This window comes from Nanorana parkeri, unplaced genomic scaffold (assembly GCF_000935625.1).
Source record: "Nanorana parkeri isolate BGI_ZX_2015 unplaced genomic scaffold, ASM93562v1 scaffold1895, whole genome shotgun sequence".
In the NCBI taxonomy this organism is placed as follows: domain Eukaryota; kingdom Metazoa; phylum Chordata; class Amphibia; order Anura; family Dicroglossidae; genus Nanorana; species Nanorana parkeri.
Window position 1 is genome coordinate 130,141 of NW_017308163.1, and position 27,645 is coordinate 157,785.

Below are 27,645 nucleotides of genomic sequence, written 5' to 3' on the forward strand. Positions count from 1 at the left end.
TGTCCCAATACTTTTGGTAATATAGTATATATATCTAGATATAATTATATATTATTTTTTTTTGCATTGGTACCTGTCCCCCATGGCAGTGTCCAGCTCCCTATGCCTTTTTTTTGTAGTTTGCCTATTAGAACTAAAAATAGCCAAAATCGACAGGATTTTCTCCCCATAGACTTTATTGGGATTTGCCGCTATGTTTGGGTTCCTGAATTTCAAACATAATTTGCTAAATCAAACCTGGGCAGATTCACCCATCCCTAGTGTAAGACTACATGCAAAGACAAACCAGACATAACAATCTCCTGGGATAGAGCTAGACGTCTCAGTACCCACTCAAGCATTACATGGGGCTATTAATTTAGGGATGGGATTAGGCTATTTCATTCCACCCTCTGCATGCCCACATGTTCCCAGCAGAAGTTGCACTCTCTACATCTTCTGAAGGTACCATCTAGGTACTATAGGACTGATGTACACAAGTGTATCTTTTTATGGTAAAAGTAATAGAAATATGCATCTATTAAAAAAAATATATACATTGATGTAGGCTGTGCAACATTATTGTATTGGGAGCAATAAATATGTAATTATAAGACCAGTGATACATATTTGAAGTTACATATATTTTATTAAGTATGCAATATAATGTATTATTTTTCCATTTTATTATGGTATTTATTTACAGATTTTAAATACCCCTCTCTAGTGGTCATGTGTATATCAATAAGTGTGATGTGAAAATCAAATAATTGTAACACACTTTATTATATTTTATTTTGCAGCCCTTCATATTACATTGTAGTGCCTAGTAATCCTAACTATGGCGCTAATACAACACTTGCTGTGCACTGGTTTGGGGACTCTGACCTCACTTTGACTGCCGAAATAAGAGATAATATCAGCCTTTTAACAAATGTGACCAAAGTAATTAAAAAAGGTAAATATGTATAAACATAAAAGGTGCTTTTTTTCTTTTTCATTTTCTTTTTTTATTATTTAATATTAGTATGCAGCAACAATTATGTAAGTCATTATTAAAATTGCTCAGTAAAACTTGTTATTTTGAGCAGGTATATTCAATACGTAATTGCTTGGGTTCGCCATAAACAGAGCCAACCCCATCCCCCAATTCAGGTGAGCCATTTATTACTGCCGTAGGAAACAGTAATAACAGATTGTGACTCCCACAAATGCTTTTTTTTTTTTGCTCTCATGCTTATTTATAAATGTTCTGCCCAGCTGTGCCGTTTACATGGCACTAGCGCCCCTAGATGGTGCTCAGGAGTATAGGAATTCTTATACTCATCAGCGCCATCTAGGGGTGCTAGTGCTGTGTGCGAACTGCATCCACCCGGCATATACCTTTTATAAATGAACCCCTAAGTAAAGTTAATAGATTTAAGAAAATCTAAAGCTAGTTGGATAGAATAGGAAAGGGTTAGAATCCAATGGTAAGTTCCTATTTTGATGCCTGTGTCCCCACCATAGAGATTCCCTCTCTCTAAATGTCCTGGTGACGATTGTCTTTGGAACAGAAAGGGGGGGGTAAATACAAAATGTTACTGTTATCGCCAGAACAGGAGCAGAGGAGAAATCTTCCAAAGGGGACACCTGTTCTGGTGACAAATCTCTCAGAGAGGGGATTTTCACTTACATTAGAACAGCAATGGTGAGGCCTCTCTGGTGGCACACGAGCGTAGGCCATCCCCCGCGGGGCCACCCCCCGCTGGCTGCCTCACCCCCTCCAGCTGCCTCTCTCCTTACACTGGTTTTCAGGGTCCCCCGCTCTTCTGGCAAAGTAGTTCAGGATGGAGAGTGGGGAGCTTCTCCACTCTGCTCCATGTTAACAGTGAGCCAGGAATGCTCTACTTGCAGCCTTCCTTTCTCAGCTGTTACAGGAGATCCAGCACAGTTTTGTGCTACTCCTGTATTGGAGGAGACAGGTTTAATAAAAAGAACCTGTCACCTCCGAATGCTATCATACAGGGGCTTGTTATCCCCTGTGTGATAGCAATAAAGGTAAGAGAAAAAAAGTAAAAAATTATAAATTAAATAAAAATTAAAACAATAAGTAAAAATTAAAAAGAAATAATAATAAAAAAAAAAGTTATAAAAAAGTAAAAAAATTAAATCCATAAAAATGATAAAAAACAAAGTAAAAGATAATAAGATAAATAAAAAAAACTTAAAAAAAATGAAACGCCAAGCCAAAATCAAAAACCATCGCCATTAACCATCACTGCTTTAGAAGGATTCCCTACAACTACATGTTGTGTCTCTGGGACAGAGTGTTCCATGAAGAAATCTCCCCAATATTTTACAGATAGGAATTTTTAAAAAAACTGATAGGGGTTTAACACTTGCCTACTTCACCAGAATTAAAAATAAGTTTTGGCTTTATATAAACTTACACCACCTTAGTATCATTCTTTGCAGCAATGAACAATCATGCAATACTAATTGTTTACAACTCATGTACAAATCTGTTCTGCTTCTGTTTTTCAGATTCCATTGAAATTGTCACTTTCCCAGGGGTAAGTTCTTTACCAGACTTAATAAGCACAAGCACCTAGTGCCGTTATTTGACTGAAGGGAATATTAGACGCTGTGTTAAGGTCCTAGCTGGTGCTACAGTGCCTGTATAAAGTGTGTTAAAATAGCCGCTACTAGTTCACTATCTGAAGCACATGTACCAGGGTGGCAATGAAGGAGCACAATTCTGAGATGGGGACAGGGTATTGACACACTATACCAGAAAGGTGCCAAACAAAGACCTTCATGGCAGAGTCACCAGCTATTATTTCAATAAAATATTTAATAAAATGATTTTTCTTTATTCGTTTAACATGTTAAGTTTTATATGAGATTTTAGGGATTTGGTTTAAATATGATTTTCTTTCTTTTAGTGCAGAGTGTGTAAATACATGTGCACATTCATACCTGCTCTTTACATTAGTAGGCTTTGTATGTACCAAGGCTTTTATGAAGAGGAGGCTGATTTAGGCCCCTTTCAGATGGGTGGTTCAATTAGGTCTGCCTGTCAGTTTTTCAGGCAGACCTGATTGGATGCCCAGTGTATGTCTATGGGCGGGTGTCTGGTTACATCCGGTAGCACCTGGCTTTGGCAAGGTGCGGAAAAACAAATGGAACAGCATTCTGTTTCATCGGACCTGATTGTGCTGGATTGAGGGTAATCTAATGTAAACGGACATATGACTGCTTACATCCGATTCCCCATAAACAACATGGGGTCCAATCATTTCAGTTGTGATGGGGGGAAAAACTGAATGGAGATGGATGTCACAATGGTGATATCCACTCTGTATCACTCCAATCAGGAAGGGATCCCCTCCTAACCGGACAGTGTGAAAGGGACCTTATAACAACTGCAAAAAAAAGATCAATTTTTGCAAGAAATTACCGATTCAATTAAAACGTTTCCTGCTGACAAAGCTACAAAGTAGCAGCTAATATATGACAGGTTGTCATGTGCAATGGTGTTGTGTTTCCTGTGCTACAGCTATAAAAGTACAATGAATGAGTCTATATATGAATATTTTCCCTAAAACTTTGGAATGGAATCGATTTGGAAATGTGCAAATCTTGGGTGGGTGGTGAGAAAACATTTGCAAACAGACCCCTAATAAGGGGCTCAATCTATCCAAATTGGAGATTTCAGTTACAACTGGAATCTGACGGGATCAATCTCCTGCTATTTAATGGTATTTCTAGAGGATTTCTAGAGGATCCAGTGGAATTACCAGTTCCCCTGTCATAGATACATGAACCTTAAAGTGTTCTCTTCCTGCATTCATAATGGTATAAAGTACACTGAAAATTCAGCAGGGAGAATTGTACACCCTCATAAGGGGCACTGCAGTTGTGCAGAAGTACAAACTAGAAGTACAAACCCTTGAGAAATTAGAAAGTTATGGTGATTTAAGTCTCCTCTATGTAACAAAAGTTGAAATATCAATTTTGACAAGACTCCTTAATGGGAGACTGGATAATCAATAGATCTAAAATGCGATCAAAACACTTTAAGATTCTTCATCAAGTATTTTGGCCTACCATGTTTTAAGAGCTTGTGCCTCAAGTCTATTGACTGAGCCAAGGAAATTATATTATTTCATATCAAACCTTCCCACTTTAATCTGAAATTGATCCTTCCTTTACTCTTTCTATGTAGTACCATAAACAGGTCACCAAATATTACAGGTTGTAGAGCAGGTAAAGTCGAAGATGAAGGAGGTAACAAAAGGGTGTCATGCAGAGGCGGCAGCACAGTGACTAAATGGTTAGCACTCTTGTCTCACAGCCCCAGTTCTGGGTTTGAATCCTTTAAGGGGACCTAAATGGAGTTTGTGGGCTGTTTCAATGTTTGTGCAGATTTCCTCTAAGAGCTCTGCCTTCCTCCTAGTAACAGACCAGTTTTAATTGTCATTTTCCCAATTGGACTGTGTGTGTCTAAATACTAATGGAGCATTAGATTTTGAGCAAATGTAATCTAGTTGCCACCAGGTAAGAAGATAAATCCAGGACAAATAATGCAGTGTCTGTTCTTATGTTCTGTCAATTAACAGATTTTGCCAGCAATGAAAACGTTCTTTTTTTTTTTTTACAGATAGCAAAAATCACCAGTTTTAATGTATTTCAACTGTATGTCAGTGGATCTTCTCAGAATACATCAGTTTTCTCAGAAACATTGAATCTACCAATGCAAACAAGAAAATACATATTTATCCAAACTGACAAATTCATGTACAAGCCTGAAGAGACTGTCAAGATCCGAATAATTACAGTAAATTATGACCTAAAACCAAGTACACAAAATGTGGACCTAATTATAAGGGTGGGTATTACTTGTTTACACAATTTTTGATCAGTACACTTTTATTATCATTAATTACAGCTACAATAGTATATCGGGTTCATTTATGAATGTATTTGCATTCCTTATTTGTAGAGGTGCACCGAAATGGAAATTTTAAAACCGAAATAAAAAAAATTTCAGGCCGAAACCGATACTGAAAATGTTTTATATTTTAATTTTTTCACATATTTTATTTTTTAGAAATGTTTTAATTTTCATTTTATATATTAATTCATTTTTTTATGAAATATTTTTATTTTTTACTTTACTTTTAGGGGCTTCAGGGAAATATTAGGGATCTAGACAGACCCCTGATATTTCCCTTTTAAAATAGAAAAAGAGATTGAGGACACAAATCCTCAATCTCTTTTTCTGTATCCCCTGTTACAAATGAACAGGAATCCTCTATACTGAGTGTTCCTGTTCATTTGTAACATGAGAACAGAGTATGTTTACTATAACTACAACTATGAATGAACAGGAGGTGATGTAGATCACTCCCATTCATTCATAATTGAGGATATAGTAAACATATCATGTCCTCAATTTTTTACAAACACTAATTTTTCATTGTATGAAAATAAATGACATTTTGCTGGATAAATAAGCTATGCAAATATTTTTTTATTAAATAGACCGCTATTTGTTTTTGTGCACACTTTAATTTTTGTATATGTTCCCCTGCCCCATAAGCGAGATTTTCCATTACTTCCCTTTAGGTCATGAGACAAAAACATGTGTACATATTACCAGTGGGACACTGATCTGTGTAACAATCTAAAAGAAGTAGGTTATCTTTAAAAAGATTTTCAACTTCTATGATCTATTGCATTGCAAATTGTAATGTAATTAAGACTGCTGTATATCACCTTTGAAATGTATAAAAATTGTATACACCATTATCCTATCAACTAAGTAATCACAAGCAGTATGTTGACTGCTTATTTCTTGTCCTAAGGCAAAAATCCTCAAAACATAATTACTATTCCAAATTGTTGACTGGTCCAAACTGTCTTTTTTTTTTGGTCATTATAGGATCCTAGGTATAATATTGTCCAGCAGCATCTAAACATGACCTCGGACTTGGGAGTCATTTCAACTCAGTTTCAGCTGTCTAGCAGCCCTATGTTGGGTCAATGGAATATACAAGCTAAAATAGATGTAAGTATTTAATCAAACACTACACCATACTTTGACAAACCTTTGCCAAAAATAAGTTAAGTATCTAAGTTGATATTTAATAGAAGGTAACTGTGTATGAGCAGTCTGATATAGCGTTCTGGCACTATAAGTATAATTCTGTTTGTCAGTATTTTGTCAGTGAGGGTCCAGATTTGTAGACATTTTGTTTTGTAGGATCGCTTAGCATACTTGGACGTGAGGTACACACAGCCTTTACAGAGATAATAGATCATGCTGAGGATACAAATGTCAGTACTCACTAACATTTATTTTGCATCTCAGTTTACTTAAGACACATTTAAGGGGGACCTTGACACATAACGTAACATCATGGTGTTGGATTAGGGTGACTGAGTTTCCCATGTGGCTGTAAATGCTTGTGGCACTTCTTAGAACTGAGGAAACTGCTTGAATAAGCAATGAAATGTCTTCAGCATTATACAAGTCCAGTTGAATTTGACTACTACTAGCTAAGTGTGGCCACAGGAAGTCTAATATCTCCCCCAATCTGATGCCAATATGATGCTTGGGTGAAGATGTGTACATTTAGGGTTACCTTGGGCAGTGATAATGAATGCTTCCAAATGTCAGACTTGTTTGTTATCACAAAAATGTCTGTGACCCGGCTAATCCTCCCATCTTCTCAGAGGGAAGAGAAAATCAAGATGTTAACTGTAGGTGCAATGCTTCAGTCCATTAAATGAGTTGCAAGGCAGACCTCAGTGTGATAGAGAACCAACAGGTGTCTCCTTATCTGTCTATGGAAAAATTAAAGGCACTGGAGAATTATTTTTTTAATCAGAAGCCACAAGAATGTATTTGAGCTAAATGGCTTGGGTTTGGCACCTCTCTGCAAACTGGGGCCCCCCCAAGAAATAGGGGTCACCCAGTTTTAGAAAGCCACATTAAGTTTTATGAGAGAGTCAATGAACGATAGAAATCACCAGCACTCCGTAAATGAAATTCCAAAAAAGTCCATTTATTTGGACTAAACGTCACACATATCGCATTTATGAGAGAGAGCGCCAAACAAATAATACAAAGTTACCCAATGTGTTTTGAAGGTCAGAAACTACCCCTTCATCAGGGCTTTAACAATGTATCAAGGTGTCTAATGGAAGCAAAGCTTCTTGGCAAATACATCTTAGACAGGATATTATCCAGTGAGTGTTTGTTGTCCAGGCAATAGTAGCAGTGCAGTGTAAGAACTGGTACCATGATATATTTTTAACAGTTTCCTATGGTCATTTTATCTTGAAAGGGGCCTTATCTTTGTTTACAGCACTTCAAAACATTTTCTTAGAGTATCTTATCTCCTAAAATTCATAATCCAGCTAACCTGCATGAAGAATGTGATAATTGGGGACAGGACCGGTAGTGCACCTTTAGTACACCTCTAGTGTGTAATGAAAGGAGTCATAAAAAGATATAATACACAAATCCCCTGACCAGCAATGTTAATAGTGTTTAAATTAGGCTGCATTGTAGGCCACTTTGCCACTAATATACAGTAGGTCCCATTAAAACTTTGCTAAGAGCCCCTATGATTTTGAGTTTCATCCATGAACAAAGGCAGACATACTTGAAGCCCTGCCTGTGTGAGAACAGTGGTTGTCCCCATTGGCACAGTGGAGAAAAGTGTAGACATGAGGGGACAGAAGGGACAATACGTGTGTTAGTGTTAGGATCACCAGGTAAAAACAAAGAGAATAAAGCCTGAAAAAAAGAAAAATTAATGCAACCACCACATCTAAGGACTAGAAAACCCAGGGCCTTCTTTATAATGAGACAGCGTGATTTGGGTGTCTCAGGCGGCATCTCATTGGGGGGCGGCTGGGTGGTGGTTGGGCAGAAGGGGGGCAGCCACAGCATCCCAGGTTGCTAATAGCTCTTAGCAACCTGTGACACGTTGCTTGGCATCCCGTCCAGCCCCTGCTCGCTGATGTCACCGGTTGCCTAGAGCTGGGTGGGGGGCCAGACAGAGCCGCCCAAACAAAATTGCCTCAGGCGGCAAATGGCCCTGAGTAAGCTGCAACATATTACAGTTTTGTTTTTGGGGTTAGGTACACTATAATCATGTGCTGCTACTGGGTATCTGCACACACAGCATAAATCACATGACCTGTACTGTCAGTGTATAGTATTTTGTGATGTACTGTATATTCTAATGCTTCCTGCTGGAAAGAATAAAGAAAGTACTCTTATTACATGAAAACCAACTACCTGCCAACCTCCTTTCATTACTGTGTCCTGTAGTAATATGGGAGTCAGTGAAAGGAACCAGTGATCAACACTACTGGGAGTATTGATTTCCCAGGATACTTTTGAACGGAGCATTGTTTTGCTTTTACGCATTATATAATCTATTTTGCCAGTATTGTCTGAACAAGTCTTTTTAGAAAAAATATTTTAAGGTTTTTGTTATAACTTAACTTATTACATCTTAGTGAAAGGTATAGATGGTTATGTCCTGTGCCAGTTTAGCTCAGTTATATAATATTTAAAGAGATTATAGAGCCGATCAACGCCGACCACTCCGTCTAAAAATTGCTAGTTGTCTGGCTGTTATGCTGATCCAATGGTATGCAGGCCAGGAGTTCTGACGTCACTGTGGGGTTCTAGTCTCAATGCTTGTCACAAAAAGTATTAAAGCCAGAGAAACAGGTATAGTATTCCTAGTGGGAGAATACCAATGGCAGCCCATGCAGATGTTTTCCAATACCCTTACATTTCAAAGACATGGCGGAGTTCAAGTGATCTGCACAGAGCCCTGACCTCTATATGGAACTCCATACTAATGCTCATGGTTTTATTATAGTATTTTCAACAAGCTCCATAAAGACATGGTTTGATAAGGTTGGTGTGGAGGAGCTTCAGTGGTCCTCAAAGAGCCCTGACCTCCTTATGAAACTCCATACTAATGCTCATGGTTTTGGAATAAGATTTTCAACAAGCTCCATGAAGACATGGTTTGATAAAGTTGGCGTGAGGGAGTTTGCTGAGGTTAGTGGTTTGAGGAGTTGGTCCATTTAGTGATGTGTGTTTCAAGGCTTCCTACCTACTGATGCTGTGTGAAAACAACAAAGAAGTTTGTATATTCAGCAAAACACAGCAAGCTGTCTGTTGCCGTGTGGTCGGACAGCTCCACAAGGACCATCTCTGCGTCTGGCTGTATCTAGCTGCTTGTCTGGCTTTTTTTTATGTCTCTGCAGCCCTGCTAGACAAGCCTTTGCTTGTCTGTTTCAGTCACAAATCAGGTCCCCAGCCAGTGGCATAGTTTTCCAGTTAGACCTCCAGTCTGTATAGATGCCCCTCTGTGGAAAGATACACACTCATGCCTAAACTCTCTACCTGTTCTAGACTGCCAAGCAAAAACTGGCTGTACCACATCTACATAAAAAGTGACAGGATTGGGCATCCCATATGCCTCTTCAGCTTTTTGCTATATCTTTGCTTCATTTATATTGTTTATTCAGCTTGGGAAAGAGCAGAGATGCCTGAAATTACACTATTATAATTGAATTTTCAGCAGTGCACTTGATTGCTTGGCATACACAGCACTTAGAATTCCTTAAACCCTGCTTGCTTTACCATTTGGAATATATACGGTATGTGTGTGTATATATATACATAAAATTGCTTCCATTGCTATAACTTTAACCATTGTTTTCCTGTTGCTGAACCAAAACTTTTTACAATGTAATTTTGTTTTTTAGAATCAAAATCTGACTATAGCTTCATTCTCCGTTGCCGAAAATGGTGAGTGTCTATTATGTATTCAGTAATTGTTTTCATCTTTGAGATAGATGACTTTTGACATTATATGAAATTCGCAGTTTTACATATTTTACAGTAGTGTAGATCAGGCCTTCTTAACCACTTCAAGACCAGGTGTTTAGACCCCCTTCCTGGCCGGGCCATTTTTCAGTATTCAGCGCTGCGGTACTTTGACTGACGTTTATTCCGTCATGCAACGCTGTACTGAAATGAATTTTACACCATTTTTTGGGGACAGATAGGGCTTTATTTTGGTGGTATTTAATCACCACTGGGGGTTTTATTTTTTATTATAATTAGGACAAATTACTGAAAATTTTGAAAAAAAACACGTTTTTAATTTTTCAGATCTCAGGGAACCCTTGAAAGACATTTTTGATCTACAGCTCATGGAACATTACTGTGATCCATGACTTGTAGATATAATAATAAAAAACATTATGGGGGTTACTCACAAAGCTAGCCGAAGGATCAGCCATAGCTTCGGCTGATCCTTCGGCTAGCTTCGGCCGCCTGAGCCCTTCATTTCAGTAGAACCGAAGGGCTGCTATATGGGCTATTCACTATAGCCTGTACAGCTCCCGAAGCTGGCCGAGCAGGTCAGTCCAGCCAAAGGCATATGCTTCGGCTGAGCCAAGTGAAACCCGAAGCCGAAGCATTGGCTGGCCGAAAGCTTCGCAACTAACAGCTGGGTGGAGCCAGCCATGATCTCACAGCTGGCTCCGGCTAGTTGCACTGACAGTTCAGCATCCCCTGGTTACCCTCGGTGACCGCCAGCCTTGCCTGCACACTGAGCATGAGAAGCAGCCACAGGGATGCCAGCTGCAGCGGGGCTCTGCTCATACTGCAGCCAGCAGCAGGCATCCATAGCGCAGCCTGCTAGTCCAGGGAACGTGGTACCTTGCCTATCCCCAGGGCATGGAACCGCATGCAGGCCCATCCATGGCCTCAATCCATCAGTGTCCTCTCTCCATTCATCAGCATCCTAGTGGCACCAACATCATCCAGGTGTGGAAACTCGGAGCTCCGCCCTCCTTCCACCGGGACTGCCATTGTGCTTCTACATGCTGACACAAAGTGTGGACGGAGCCGCTGCGGGCAGTCCCCACCCCCTCCTCCTCCACCCCCCCTCAGAGAATGCGGCTCTGCTGGCTACCACACTCCCTCTGCAGCCGGACCGAAAGATGGCAGCTACCCCGGGCCTACTGTGTGATCTCTGCATGTGGGGTGTACGGGGACACTGCATCAGTTCAGTCTCCTCTGGTTACCTGGTAACCAGGGGACGCTGAACTGTCATTACAATCACTGGCCGTGATATCAAGGCCGGCTCCGCTGAGCTCTCATGAAAGTTCAGAGTCCCCTGGTTAGCTGGTAACCAGGGGACACTGAACTGTCATTACAATGAGAGCTCAGCGGAGCCGACAGTGATATCACCGCCGGCTCCGCCGAGCTCTCATTGTAATGACAGCAGGTCCCGGCAAATAGGAAACAGTTGGGCGGGGCTAGCTGTCACTGATAGTTCCGCCCAATCTTTTTTTTCTACTTTTTTTCTGTCTTTCTATTCTGCTCGGTACCAAGGAGGTGCCGAGCAGAATAGCCAAGCCGAATGCCGCTCGGTGGCATTCGGCTATTTACTCACTGCTGTTCGGCCCCTATGACAATAGTCCGAACAGCAGCGAGTAGGCTGCCAGAGGTTCGGCTGCGCCTTCTGCACTTCGGGTCGTCCGAACATGCTGAGCATGTTCAGTCGACCCGAAGCCAGCAGAAGCAAGTCGATGTACGGCTGATTTCAGCCGATGTACGGCTGAAATCAGCTGTACAAGCCTTAAGTGAATAGCCAAACAGCGTTCGGCTCACTTTCATTCGGATGGCTATTCACACGGCTGCCTTCGGCAGCTTTGTGAATAACCCTGTAAGTCTTACCCTTTGCCGTTGTGCTCAGTGCAAAACTTTAACTTTCCATAGGTGTTTAGAAACAAATTCCACACTGCATTAGTGATTATAGGCAACCTCACTCTGCATTGGTGTTCAGTGCTTGAACATGCTATTTACCCATTTTTTTAGGACATGTTGTATGTATAGTCACCAAAAGCAACCATCAAAGTTAAAGGTAGTTTAGCATGGACTCTTTTAATATTACCATGTCATGTTTTGTTTGCCTTTTTTTAGGCTTGTCTATCTAGGTTTAAGTATTTTCCTTGAGTAGTAGACAGGAGTCCTTTAATCCCACACTGCTGGCTGTGTGAAGATAGCCCCTCTCATCCCATCCACTATCTTTGGTGACATCAGGAGTCAGAACACTAAGAGTACTGTGAGGCTGATATTAATCCATTTGGCGGTATTAAGCAAGACTATAGGGACTGATGTATAAACCACATGACATTACCATCACTAGATGGCACCAAGGAGCATAATTCCTATGTTCCTCTGTGCAATCTAGTGCCAGTAATGCCATGCAAACCGCATTTGCCCTGCTTTAGGCTGGGTAGAAAGTTTATAGATCAGCCCTTATGTATTAGGGCATTAAAGCCACCATTGAATGAATATAAATCTGCTGCAGCAATGGATCGCAGATGAAATCCTGAGGGCTTCCTGCGAAACCCTAGTCTAGATCATTTGCAAACATACCAAAAAAAAAATGAATGAATATATTGCCAGAGAACCAAGAAACTAGACAGAAACTTAAAAAATAAAAGGACTTTATTGAAAATAAGAATAAACAAAATGGAAAAAAACAATGGGGAAGGTCCGGGACATTGTTAGTCAGCCAGAGGTTAGATGCCAAAGCAGGTAGTAAGCCAAACCAGATCAGGGAACACTGGATCAGGATGAACGGAAACAATAGCTGGAGTCAGGAACCAGGAGATCTGTCAGCCAGAAAGGAAGAACAACATCAGAGCACTTGGTAGATCTGAACACATGCAAGGGCAGAGACAAAATGGACAAGCTGCTGGTTAAATAGTGAACTGGTGTTGCATCATCACTTTGAGACAAGAAGTTGTCAGAAGTTTGTCAGTAGTTGCAGAATGATGTTTACGGGTTTGGTCATACGAGGGCACCAAAGAGGAACAAACAGTGTCAGACACACTGCAACAGAAGACAGCCTGCAGCTCAACAGGACAAGGAAGGGTAAAAAACCCTAACATACATTACATTAATTACAAAAATATATTTTGAGTGTATCATGATAAAACAGCATGTGCTAATGTCACTTGTCTTGGATCAAATAATCTGAACTAATTTCTTCTTGTAAGTACAAGATTTTAATTTCAGTCTTTTTTCTTCAAATTAATTTTTAATTTCTAGTTTTTCGGAAGTTTGACGTAAAACTGGATGCCCCGTCTTTCTTCATCGAATCAATCAGGGAGAATTTTACTGGTACAGTCATTGCAAAGTAAGTTATAACTGCCCAACTGTTACACCGTAATCAATGAGCACCTAACTTCACTTAAACTCTTCAGCTTTAATCTTGGTTATAAAATATCACAGTCCAAACACTTTTAAATCATAAACAGGATTATCGGAAATAGTTTAAAAAAATTATTTTTATTATATTTGGTATACAATTCTGTGCAACAACTGGACCCTTCACTTTAAAAGCTATAAAAATTAAACAACACTCAATGGGCAGAAAAAGAGAAACCCTGCTCACAATAAACTGCTATCATCGAACTGTTGCCATACTGCTTGGTTAGCAAGTCTGTTACATCTATTGCAAAAAAACTCAACTGCCATCTCTCTTCACCTGAAACCAAAATCTTGGTCGAAGGCTTGTAAACAAACTATTTCCACATCAGTAGAAGCCCTCAAGAGTAATGTTTATCATCAGGGAGTGGTTTATGAAAATATACGCCTTGCTAAGTATGTTTAAATTTTTTTGCAATGCCAATTAAGTCTTTAAAAACAAAGGTGAATGGGTTAGATTTTCTGAGCACCAGCCTGCAGTAATCTTTTGACACAGAAAGGCAATGATTATGAGTGCTTAAAGTGTAGCTGTACTTCAAAATGAAAGTGTAAGTGCCTTCCCCCATCCCCCCTCGTAAAAAAACAAAATATCATATACCTCAGATGCAGCACAAACCAGCTTCCCATTACAGAGATCAATAGACATAGACAGCTGCCCCATTGATCTCCCTAATATAGAGCCACACCTAGTCACTACAAGTGTGGTGTTGTTTTACAGGAGGAACTCCATTGTGGTTGCTGTTTTCAGAAACCACAATGGGATTATGTTATTTCACCAATTTAGACGCAAATGGTGCTTAGAGAGCTTCCTACTCATATGACAGATGTTTTCTTTGTGTCCCTGTTTTTTCCCTTATACACCTTGTCTGTGAAGGTTTTCATTCATCCAGGTCATGGTATACCTGTAAAAAATAAGTCAAGGCAACTGGACTTGATGTATTTTTCTTGAAGCTGTTTCACTGAACATCCGACCAGCTTTCTCAATTCAGAATGACTTGTGCAAAAAATTATTATTTATTCCCAGATAATTTTTTGTACAAGTCATTCTGAATTGAGAAAGCTGGTCGGATGTCCAGTGAAACGTCTTCAAGCAAAATACAGCAAGTCCAGTTGCCTTGACTTACTTTTTACAGATATACTTATACACCTTCTTTTTACCCTAATATTGCAATAATCATGTGTCATTGATCTGATCTTCATTATAGTATATTGCACATGTAGGAGTGCAGAAATCAAATAGAATTATTATTCATTAATGATTTTACCCAGATTTATCAGTTAAACACGGAAATTCTCAAAACATGACCTGTGCTGGGTACTGATTTAGTACAATTAGAGGAACTCTTAGGAAGATCCAAAAGTTTATTTTATAAAAGTAGCGTGCCAATTTGCATTATTCGTTCTAAGAAAAATGGGTGCCTCCATCTTTCCACCTTGGTGAACCCACTGGGTAAATCATATGGTGGCTCTTTTATATATTTGTCCTTCAGAGTACAACCTTATTACAAGTTTATAATTGTAACAAAAACCATGAAACTTACTTCCTCATTGTATGCTCACAGAAGACCCCCAGATGCACCAGAGATTCTGGCTCTTTGTTGCGTTGGGCAACTTTACATTTTTTTTACTAGGCACCTGTAGTGCAGGTACAACTACAAGCAGGGCCGTCCCTTTAATCAGAGAGCCTGAGGATGTTGACTGAGGTGGCATCACTGTGGGGCACATGGTGGGGTGGCAGGCATGGCCGCGCTGCTGCGCAATGATTGTAGCGTGCCTACCATCTACTTTCTGGCGAGAGCATCCCAGGTTGCTAGGAACCAGGTAGGGAGATGTGTAAGGTCCATACACATCTCCCCACCCAGCTCTTAGCAACCTGGGATACTCTTGCCGGCATCCTGATGAGCTGCTGGCAACCAGCGACATCACTGGTTGACAGGAGTCGGGGCAGGACGGAAAGCTGATTGTTCCGGGTTGCTAAGAGCTGGGCAAGAAGATGCAGAGCCCTTTCACATCTCCCTGTCCGGCTCTTAGCATCTAGGAGCTCTTTGCACCTGAGTGTTTTGCCATAAGCAGAACGCCCGTCACTGGAAAAAGTACATGAGCTACTTTTTGGCAGATTACAGTGCTTTTTGGTCCTAGAGACTTCAATAGGAAAAGTTGTGTGACAGGGGCCATAGAAATTAGTGAGATTCCTTGTTGTTATGTTGCACTCAAGAGAAGCAAATTAGATTCCTTGCCTTGATGATCTTATTGCGCTTATCCTTGAGATAAAAAATGCCTAGATGTGAACATGGACTTAGTGGCATCACACTCACCCCGCCTCACTAATTGTGTGCACCGCCAGCACCCCCAGCCCCCTCCCCCATAAATACCAGTGACATCCCTGACTACAGGCTTTGTAGAGATGAATGGGGTCTTCTATGAAGCTCTGTGAGAAACCTGCCAAATATGGCTGCACTCGATATTTTAAAATTCATATTAAGGTAACTTGAACAGACTTTCTGAATTTGTTGTACTTGCAAAGTTCTCTTGATAACCTTAACAGTTTACCAAGTTTGCCTATTGCCTGTAGTTAAGTTTCACAATATTTTTACAATCTTTAATGCTCATGTATTTAACACTTTGGTGATATGGACATTTTAGCTCATAAGCTTTTGATATCCATGTAATGAAAGTTAGAGCACTTTCCATAATAAAGATCTGTTTTGATCACTCTGCTTTGTTTTATAGATATCCCTATGGCAAACCTGTAAGAGGCAATCTAACAATATCAATGAAGTCACTCTATGCTGTAGTATATCCCGAAAGAAACAAAATATATGTGGTAAACTTACATTTTCATTTTGTATTCACAAAGTATCATTAAGAATTGTAAAGTTATTGCTTAGAACATCAGGAACAAATGTAATGCCTTCATGTACACATTTAATGTAAAATATTTTAACACACATTGAAGGTTTGCCTGTCAGGGGGTCATTTACTAAGCTGCCGAAGGCGAATAACCGAGCCGAAGTGAACTGAGCCGAACAACGTTCGGCTATTCACTTCAGCATGGCTGATTTTAGCTGTACATCGGCTAAAATCAGCTATACATCGGCTGCCTTCAGCTGCCTTTGGTCAGCCGAACATGCTCTGCATGTTCAGCTGAGCCAAAGTGCAGAAGCAGTTCGACTCAGCCGCTCCAACATCTGGATTGACTGAGCCGAAGCTCGGGCAGTTCACTCACTGCCGTTAAGAAAATAATAAAAACATTTAAAGGAAAGAAAAAAAAAACCCAGTGTGGGGTCCCTCTCCCAAACCATACCAGACCCTTCAGGTCTGGAAGGAGTGTTAGGAGGGACTCAAAGTAAAAAAAAAAAAAGTGCGTGGGGTTTCCCCCCAAAGTCATACCAGGCCCTTAAGGTCTAGTAGGGATTTTAAGGAGGAACCCCACCTCCAAAAATGGGGGAAAATATGTGGGGGTCCCCCCTAACATTCCCAACAAGACCCTAGGTCCGAGCACAGGCCTGGCAGGGCCGGAAGGGGGGGGCGAGCGAGTGACCCCCCCCCTCCCTGCCATACCAAGCCACATGCCCTCGGCCCTAGGAGGGTGCTTTTACAGGTTCCCCACAAACCCCGTTCGGCTGAAGCGAGCCGAAGGATCAGCCGAAGCTACGGCTAAATCCTTCGGCAAGTAAGTGACTAACCCTTTAAATGTATTGTCAAGTATATTTTGGGAAGGGATTTTACTTCTATAAGTGTAAAACATTGACAGCTTTGCTTTGATGTGCCACTTTCCCCAAACTATGTACATTAAAGTGTTTTTTAAAATTGATTGAAATGTGTCTTCCTGATTTTTAATGGTGTGCAATGTTGGTTTAAGATATCAGGGTCCGTAAACTTCAGCTTTACACATGAAGAAATCCTTCAATTATCATACTATGGAGGATTTAACATAACAGCCACAGTTTATGAAGAATTTACAGGTAGTTATTATATTTATTATACTCCAATTTGATAAAATACTAAAGTATGTGTTTTTTCCAAGATTTTTGTGCAGGTGGCCCTCTGTTTACAACGGTACAATTTGCACTGATTCAAAATAGCACCTTTTTCTGGGAGTGTAGAAAATTGAAACCAAATAGATAATGTATGTCAATGGGAAGTGAGGGAGTTAGGCTTCAGGCTTCTCTCAAAATAAGCAATGGTTCTAAATAGAATCTCCTGTAAATTGAAACCCAGTAAATAATGTAAGCCAGTGGAAAGTGAGGAAGTTAGGTTCCAAGCCTCTCTCATTAACATGAATTGACATAAGTAACATAATACAAGTACATTTTATTTAAAGATCCTTGCGTGAGCTCATGCAGCAGCTTTAAATATAATGTACTATTTTATTAACAAAAACGATTTTTCCCCGAAAAAGGGGATCCCACCACTGTTTCAGAATTTTTTGACCATACACTTTATATTAGTCGTGGAAAATTATTTATTAAATATATATTTAAAATTGCACATATATCAAAAAATCCATATAAAAAGCTAATATCAAGCCGCAATTCATTTATATCCATGGTAAAACCACTCCGATCCTCCTACTTTGTTCTATGGGCGAACATACACAGTAGTGTGAGTGGAATCCATCCATTTTTTCTACACGTATGATATATACTTTTTCATGTTGACTGTTTCTTTTTGCATTTTTCCATACACGTATATGCCGAGATCTGACATCTCCTTTCCAATCTTTGGGAATCCTATCCTTATATCTTCGTAAAGTGGAGTTTTTCAGGGTGTGCCCTCTAACCTATGTTTATCCACACGCATTTTTTCTTATTTATCAGCCGTATGCAGCCAATTATATGTTTGTTGATGTTTTTTGATATGGATTTTTTGATATATGTGCAATTTTAAATATATATTTAATAAATAATTTTCTACGACTAATATAAAGTGTATGGTCAAAAAAATGTCTTTTTTTGTGAAAAAAATAAAATAAGACACTGTCTTATTTTCGGGGAAACACGGTAGTACTATTTTATTACTTATGTCACTTTTGAGTTCTGCAACATAACTTCCTTGCTTCCTATTGACTTACATGATATACTGGTTTCAATTTACACCAGTTTCAATTTACAACCATTCCCTCAGGAACCTAACCCCAGCGTAAATTGAGGGCTACCTATAATTGTATTGTCATTTTAATGTAATTTTAAGAGCAACTATTGTAAGTACCTGAATCTGATTTCATATCAGCCTTTTGCAGTCTCTTAAACTGCAGCGTTTTGACTAGTAGGGGGAGTAGCAGCATAAGGAGCCAATAAGTTGTGCTGCAGTGCTCATATGCCAACAAGGGTCATGCAGACAGAAGGAGAGAGCAGAGTGGCAGAGAGATGAGCAAATCAGTCTGCTGCTTCTCCTTTATTGTTCCCTTTCTGTCAACCTCTGGCTACCCTGACAAATGCAGTTTTAGTCAGGGATTTCCCTATGATTTCCCTACATACAACATAGTTAAAACCTAAAAAGGCAATCATTTTGTTATGTATACCGTAAATGATTGACTTTAACAGAATTTATGTTCACATGCAAACAAAAAAGCCCAATTATTTTACAGATACAGATAACAGATACTTGCTTCAATGTAATGGTCTAATATGCCGTGCATTTGACTGCTTTTATACTGTTATGTTTCCCAAATATTTAAAAGTATTTCTCATGTTTCTTAGAGCACATTTTGTAATTCCTTTCCTCAGTACAGATGGAGTTTGGAAAGCCCTTATGCTTTCCTGGGACATCCATAAATGTATCAGTGCTGCTGCAGCAATGTAATGGCATTACAATAGAGATTCTGCACTGACACTCTTACTTTGATCAGCATCCAGCACTTGAATTTTCATTGTCATGGGCCAATGGGATGTATGGACTGGGTTCAGAGAGTGACATGAAGTGATTGGGCAGGGCATAGTTGCCTGAACTGCAAACAATATTTAATTTTTTCTTAAAGTCACACTATCTTTTAGGATTTATGTAGTGCCAACAGTTTGTGCAGCGCTTTTCAACATAAAACATATAAGACAGTGCATTTACAATACCAATTCAAGACAAGATGCTAAGGAGAGCCCTACCCCAGAGAGCTTACAATCTAAAAGGGCGGGGCAAGTGATACAAAAGGTTGTAGCTGTGTGGGGATGACTTGTTTGAGAAAGTCAAAGTACAATTGTTAGGTAGAGGTGGCATAGGCTTTCCTAAAGAGATAGGTTTTCAGGGATTGTCTAAAGGCAGAGTAGGAGCTAGCCAAACAGTTTGGGGTAGGGAGTTCAAAAGGATGGGAGGGACTCTGGAGAAGTCCTGAAAGTGAACATGGAAGGCGCTCACAAGAAAGCGAGAAAGGGAGGAGCGTAGAGGACCGTTTGGGTGAAATTTTGAGACAAGGTTGTACTTATAGCTAGGAGCAGAATTGTGGATTGCTTTGTAAGTCATTGTTAACATTTTGAATGTTATTCTTTACAATACAAATGAGACAAATGTTTTTTTATTTATTATGACTCTTAAATCATTTCAAATGACCTTTTCATAGGTGTTGCTGTCGAGTCAACCATTTATGTAACAAGAGCAAATTCAGCATACAACCTAATCCGTATTAGCCAGAAACCAGCATTTGAACCAGGCCAGAACTTTACAGCTCAGGTAATGAATGGTAACATATTCTAAGTAGAAAGATAGAAAGACAGGTCACCAGCACTCGAGATAATTTAAATAGATTAGTCCTTTTTAATGGACAATTGTGTCACAATAATCAACAAAGCCTTTGTTGATTATTGTGACACAATTGTCCATTGAAAAGGACTAATCTATTGAAATTATCTTGAGTGCTGGTGACCTGTCTTTCTACTTTGTATTTTGCAAGGTGCCATCCGTTGCAGTTACTACAAGCACCATTGTTTTTACTGGCCGGGACTGCTGTAAGGTGTGCGGAGAGCACCGACACCAACTGGTAACATATTCTGACACCTGGGGCTATTTCATGTCATTGCTAATATGTCATTGTTTATGTAAAGATGCTTAAATGACTGCTACTCAAAGAAGTTGACCCATCTTTGATACAAATTATTTTGCAATGCATTGTTTTAGATGGGCTCAGTTCACACCATCATGTTGCAGTGGCATGCGCTGAAAAGAAGTTCTTTTACTTAGCATAGCACAATGCGACGTGGTACAACCACATTGCACCATGCTGTGCCCATAGAACCTAAGGTGTTTTTTCACGTTTGCAGTTAAATTTGAGAAAACCCCTCTATATGTTTGTTATGTGTTCCTATTCACACGGCATACTGTAAATTAACTTTTTAGATGTTTTAGATGTTTTGTTAAAGCAGGCAAAATGACTGATTCCAGGTTTTTCTCAGCACCTTCACAATGATCTGTCTGAATGGAAAGACTTAGGACTGAAATTTGAGGAGGCCGGAAAGCTTCATGAACATAAAATGGACACGACACCTCAGACCCCTCACCCCTTACAGCCCCTCCTAACATTTCAAAGTAATAGAAGCAAGAAGAACTTTTAACCCTTAAAACTCTAACCCAAGTTAAAGTAATTTAAACTGCATGAAACATTTTTTTTAGCCTATGCTATGTGAATGGGAACATGTAACAAATATAAAATAGGTGTTATCCCAATTTGGCATTGAAATTGGAAATACCAAAAAAAAAGTGTAGATGCAGTACTTTTGTTTAGCACAGTACTCAATATAGCCCGTACAGCAGCCGAAGGCGGCCAAGTGGCTCAGCTGAGCCGAAAGCATATGCTTCGGCTCAACTGAGCCGAAGTAACACCCGAAGCTGGCCGAAGGCTGGCCACAAGCCCTGCAAATGACGGCTGGCCCCGCCCAGTTGTAATGACAGATCAGCGCCACCAAATGACCTGGGGACGCTGATCTGTCATTAAACAATAACAACTAGGCGGAGCTGGCTGTGACGTCACAGCCGGCTCCGCCCAGTTGTTCATTGGCCGGCACTTGCAAGAAGACTCTAGCAGGTGCCGGCCAATATGAAACAGTTGGGCGGAGCTAGCTGTCACTGCTAGCTACACCCAATTGTTTAAAAAAAATCTTTATTTATTTTTTAATTTTACTATTTATTTACATTTTTAAAATATTTTTTCAACCTCTTTTTGTTTGTTTAACTCTTTTCATTAATTTTCTATTCTGCCTGGAACCAGGGAGTTACCCGAGTGGCATTCGGCTATTCACTCACTGCCAATCAGCTCTATGTGAATTGGGGCAAACGGCAGCTGAGTGGAAGTCCTTCTGCACTTCGGCACAGCCGATGGCAGCCGTACAGAGCCGAAATCAGCCGTACAAGCCAGAAGTGAATAGCTGTTCGGATCACTTCACTTCGGCTCGGTTATTCACTCGGCTGCCTTCAGCAGCTTTGTGAATAACCCCCTAAATGTTTAAGACACCGCCCTGTTCCATGTGATTGGTAAATTATGAAAAATTTCAAGTGATCCTAAGCTTTTAACAACCCGCAGGTTTAAGGCTGACAACCGTAATCTTATATTTTCACTGTTGATCCGCATTGAGGGAGAATGCGACTTGTAGTTTCCCAGTTGTAAATTTTTTGATTATTCACATTTTTGCTCTCAGCCTTAAACCTGCGGGTTGTTGAAAGTTTAGGATCACTTGAAATTTACATCGCTGATCGCATGAAACCGGCCGGTGCCTGAAACATTTAAGGCCTGGTTCACACCTGTACGTTTTGTAGCGCGTTCAACGCTCTACAAAACGCTCAAACATGAAAATCCCATTGTTTCTATGGGTGGGGTTCACACTTTGCCGTATTTCAGCCCGTCTGAACGCGCTACAAAACGGCCTACGCCTGAAAAGGTACATTAGATTCTTTGCAGCGTTTTTGTCGCACGTTTCCATTGGGATACAGCCAAGTAACCCTCGGAAACGGGCGTTTTTTAACAGCGAATCGCGGTAAAAATGCGCGTCACGAAACGTGCGACAAACGCGAATATTCGATACGCCTAGGTGTGAACAGAGCCTTAAGGTACACGCAATTGAAAGGGCTTCGCCTCTATGATTAAGCCCAGGTGGTGAAACACGTGAGAGGCGTTGGCGTGGTGTGGGAGATGTTCATGGTACACGTTGTTTACTCTCTTGGATTTACTGTCCAGTTTGTACGATTTCAATAAGGTCTAATAAGGGTTTCATTTTAAATAGAGAGTAAGGACCAGAGCTTATGCAATATGACGAACTGTGGATTATAGAAAAAGTAGGGCTTTAATTGCACCATATGACAAGTTCAATGAAACACAAGATAATTTGAATAAAAAATATTATTTTATTGATTACAAATGCATAAAAACGGCCACATTAAAATTCATATAGATGTGACATAATTGAAAGATAGCCCCACAGACCACTCATTCCATAATTAAGGCATATCATGTAACCAAAACATGATCAATATATTCAGGACCTGCAGACCAGATTAGAATATTAACCATTTCATCGCTGATAATGATAGTACTATCATTATCAGCGATGAAATGGTTCATATTCTATGCATTTGTAATCAATAACATATACATTTTTATTCAAATTATCTTGTGGTTCATTGGACTTGTCATATGGTGCCATTAAAGCCCTACTTTTTCTATAATCCTTTTTTGACTGACTGACAGGTGTGGCACCAGTTACTCAGGATCTGTTCACAATCCTCTTCTCTTTACAAGTTCTCTTTACATGTGGTACCAGAGTTCTAGTTATCAATTGGTGGTTTTAATATATGTTTTTTATTTATGGATTAGTATTTCTGTATTAGTGTGATGGATTTTTGTGCAATGGATAATAGGTTACACATACGGTAAATGCATTTGATGATATAACATGAGTTTGGATGCCCTTTGTCCTGGATATCTGCATGTTTGGAGGGTTAAACTTTTTTGAATTTGATTCATATGTAGAAGGCCTCCCTCTCATTATTATTGACTGAGCTTATTATTAGTACATGAAGCAGTACAATCACCGCCCCCTCTTGTCTCATAAGCCTTCTTATACAGTATGTAATTGAAGCAACACATTACCTTGAAAGATCAGTTTGGAGGCTTGGGAAGCATGAAGGGTGGTGATGAGATTGTTTTGACAGAAAAATGCATGCAAATGCCCTGGAACACACTGAAAGCCCATTTTAAACAAAAACAAAAAACAAACAAAAAACAAGGCCTTAGAATTAAAGGGTTTCTAAACCCTCCGTTATTTGGCATATATCTACTGCTAGCAAGCAAGCAGTAGATATATGCAAAAAGTAAAAAAAAAACAAAAACGTCTTCACCACGCGCTCCCGTCTGAAAATCCGAAACTGCTCGGTCGCCCGCAAAGCATCTTGGGGTGGGCGCATGCGCAGTTCGGATTTTCGGCCGGGAGACGAGGAGAGACGCAAGGTAAGTCTATGGGCGCGTGGACCCGCATGCAGACACCGTGGGACAGGAAGTGCCAGCAAGGACAGAGGAGTCAGCGCCGGATCGGAGAGCCGCCGCACCGCTGGAGGGACAGATGAAAACATCAGGAAAGAAGAGGAAGATCGGATTAGGAGGCATCATTTAAGGTAAGTGCTGACATTAACATTGAGGGGGAGGGAATTTGTTTTTTTTGTTTTTTTTTTTACTTTAATGTCACTTTAATGCTCCTTAATGCCTATTAGAGTTAATTACCTTTTTACGAAGGGGCTTAGATGACCATCAGTAGAAGAGAGGCCCACCTCCATCCTAACTATTTTTGCCTCCCATATTACTTCTTCTGTATCACTCCAATGTGGTTGTCTGGTGTTTATTGCTCTTTAGAGAGACATTGTACACACTGTATATAAAGTTTTACAAATCTTACATTCTTTTTCAGATTCAAGTACGAAGGATTGACAGTAAAACCTTAACCAAAGAGGAAAGAGGAAAAAATGTTTCTGTAAAGATAACTCAGGGCACAGGGGCTTTGGTAAGCAGGGAATTTGTAGGAACCACAGCAGTCGCTGTCGACTCTGATAATACCTTCTGGCGAAACTTTACCATTTCCGAGTCTGGTATTGTCAATGTGGAATTTCGTGTTCTGCAGTCATTTCAATGGATACAACTGGAGGTGAGTGCTAAAATACATATAAAATCTGTTTAAATAATAATCTACCCCAGACTAGCTAAAACTATGTCATCCATCACAAGAATGATACCAACATTGCTACAATGTGCTAAAGACCATTTATTGTTGATCCTAACCAGTTTTATTCGCCTCCACCTCTTATACATTAGAGAAATTAGTCCATTGTATTACTATATATTTAGTTATGACTGTATATACCTGAATGACCAGGGTGGGAAACATATCTTTAAACTGCAACTTCACTATCTTTTAATTGCTTGTAGTGTGATCATAGCCATCAACAGTCGTTTGTGACTATGTGACATAGTGACAAAGTCGGAGCAAAACGGGGAGACACGGACAGAGCATTGTCACTATGTAACAGGGATCTTTATGGCAGAATTACCATATGTATTGTCAATAAAAGCTAATTTGGATATTACATTAACATGTTTAAGCCTTTAAGAGGTTTTAGTGTTTGGGTCTACATAAAGTTTAGAGAAAACCTGCAACAGAAAGAGTATCATACTGTGCTATCCACAAATTCCTCTAAATGGTAAAAAAAAGTATTATCAAAATTATACCTTTTAACCCCTCCGTGACAGTAGACCTACACTGTACGTCCCACCATGGAGTGCCCAAATGACTGGCCACGTACACTGTACGTGACCAGTTATTTGCGGCTCTGTAATGATGGTAACCGCTGATTCTCAGCGGTTACCATTCAATAATGAATGCCTCAGTATTGAGGCATTCATTAATTAAATAAGTTAAGCTTTTGTAAAAAGCTTCTTTCTTTCATTAATGAAAGAATGAAGCCATCACATACAAATACCGAATTGCTATGATCGCTAAATAGCGATCCGGTATTTGATAGCTAAGATAGCAGAGAGGTAGCAGAGTGAGTCACCTCTGCTATTTGTCTTGACAGCTGAGATGTTTTCAAAGTGGTGAGATACATTTCAGGCACAATGTTAAAATGCATCTTTGTGTCTCTGTGCCTAAAATGTATAATTTCTGATCACCTTGGCACTATCAGAAACCTTTAGGCCTGGTTCACACCTGGGCGTTTTACAGAGCGTTCCTACACTCGGGAATACAGCGTACAGGTCTTACCTTGTCCGCGATCCCAGCTGTGTCTTCAGCGGCTGCCGACTTCTGGGTTCCGGCCGCGTCGCAGGGGGCGGAGCTGGCGGGAAGTTTAAAAGTGAAACAAAATTTTTTTTTTTTTAAATAGAAAAAAGAAAAAAAAAGAATTGAACAAAAAAACGCAAAAAAAAAACCGAGCGGAAAAACGAGCTGAAATACGAGCATAAAAAAACGCTCAGGTGTGAACCCAGCCCAAGTGAGGTCTGATTCTGAGATGCTGTCAGCAGGGCTCAAAATTTCAAGTCCTACGCTACTAGACCGGCCTGAAAAGTTACTCGCCACCCATTGCCCCACCTAACCCCTACCCTGCCCTGGCCTTTACTCCGCCAGGTCAGCGGTGTGACGCAGAGTATAAAGATCATTAACAATGCACAGTACAGAAGTCAGTGGTGCAATGCAGAATACAGAAGCCAGCTGTGTGACGCGCAGTGCAGAGGCCAGCAATGTGTCGTGCAGTGCAGAGGTCAGCAATGTGACGTGCAGTGCAGAGGTCAGCAATGTTATATAATTGGAAACCAGCTGCACTCCTTACTGGAAAAGTAGTAAACCTGCAAAGCAGGTGGGTGCTTGTAGCGACCGCGGATGGCACCGTGAGCAATATAGAAGTAGTAAAAATTGTCAACAGCACACCACAATATTTACAGCAAAAAGTCCTTTAACCTCCCTGGCGGTATGATTCTTTTCTGTTTCGTTTATTTTTCGGGTCGATTTTTTTCGCTATTTTTTTCCCCGTTTCTTTTTTTTAATCTCCCGCCGGTTCCGCCCCTGTGAGAGGCGTACGCTCGCAAGGGACGGAGCCCGGAAGACAGATGCCGGCGCCGGCCGGAGGACACTGCACGGCTCGAGGGACAAGGTAAATAAATACTATGCGATATTCCCGAGTGTAGCTCAAGGTATGGAGAATAAGGCTGATGACGGGGTACTTCTGAGACCCCAAAAGCGCTTGTACTGAATGGCAATTTGTCATTAGAGGTCAGCAATGTGACGCGCAGTGCAGAGGTCAGCAATGTGACGCGCAGTACAAATGTCAGCAATGTGACGCGCAGTACAGAGGTCAGGGTGTGACGCACAGTACAGAGGTCAGGGTGTGACCCACAGTACAGAGGTCAGTACACAGTACAGAGATCTGCGGTCAGTATGTAACACAGTGCAGAGGTCACAAAGAAAGTACAGGGACTTACAGTTGCTTTGACCTCTTCTTCTCCTGGTGATGGTGGGGAAGCAGCGAGGTTTCCTACACGTCCAGCCGGCTCCAGGTGCTCTCTCGCCCACGCAGTAGAAGCCGGCCAACTGCGGTTCGGCAGTCTTCCTCTCCCACCAATGGCAGCTGAGGTGGGCAGAGGAAACTGCTGTGGCCACCGAGGACCCCAATCGAAGAGGGCACAGACGATGGCAGTGGAGCTTCTTGTTCTCTTCTCCCCACCACCAGAGTCTTAAAGAGGCCCCCCTCCCAGTCCACATTTTTCGGATGTTATTAATCTGAGTTGCCCCACTCAGTATGACCGTTGCTTGCGGTCATATTGAGTGGGGCACTAAGATTAATAATGTGTTGGATTAGTCTGACCCAGGGGCGGACTGGGCCCGGGGGCAGGGTGGCAATTGCCCCCCAAGCCTCTCTGATACCTTTGCAAACGCCCTCCACCGCCGCCGTAAGCATTTAATCTCTCCCCTCTCGGCTGCTCTGCTGCTGCAACGGCCAAGAGGGGAGAGGTGAAGTGCTTGCGGTGGCGGGGGGTGTTTGCACAGGTATCAGAGAGGCCCGGGGTGCAATTGCCACACTGCCCCCGGGCCTAGTCTGCCCCTGGGTCAGACTAATCCAGCACGTTATTAATATGAGTGCCCCACTCAATATGGCCGCAAGCGAGGGGCATACTGAGTGGAGCAACTCAGATTAATAACGTCCAAAAGATGTGGAGTGGGAGGCGGGGCTCTTTAAGACTGCTCTGATCACACCGCTGAGTGATCCCTTTCTCTCCCCCCAACCGCTGCAGCTTCAGCTCCACGAAGTGGGCACTCAGAGAGGCGGCTCTGATCACACCTGTCAACGTTCCCTCTCTCTCCTCCTGGCCGCTGCAGCTTCAGAGCGGC

General features: G+C 40.9%; 1 protein-coding gene across 1 annotated transcript in view; it reads left to right on the forward strand.

Moving 5' to 3' along the window:
* Nucleotides 1–831: 831 nt before the first annotated feature.
* Nucleotides 832–27,645, forward strand: part of LOC108800059 (CD109 antigen-like) — a gene marked incomplete at its 5' end in the record, with an annotated part of 73,047 nt that continues 46,233 nt past the window's right edge. Inside the window, 11 exons of the mRNA XM_018572001.1 lie at nt 832–937; nt 2,506–2,534; nt 4,625–4,852; nt 5,909–6,038; nt 8,874–9,058; nt 9,772–9,814; nt 13,139–13,226; nt 16,028–16,121; nt 17,139–17,262; nt 21,919–21,986; nt 24,178–24,411. Coding sequence (XP_018427503.1) covers nt 832–937; nt 2,506–2,534; nt 4,625–4,852; nt 5,909–6,038; nt 8,874–9,058; nt 9,772–9,814; nt 13,139–13,226; nt 16,028–16,121; nt 17,139–17,262; nt 21,919–21,986; nt 24,178–24,411 — 1,329 coding nt within the window. The remainder of the gene's footprint in view (nt 938–2,505; nt 2,535–4,624; nt 4,853–5,908; nt 6,039–8,873; nt 9,059–9,771; nt 9,815–13,138; nt 13,227–16,027; nt 16,122–17,138; nt 17,263–21,918; nt 21,987–24,177; nt 24,412–27,645) is intronic.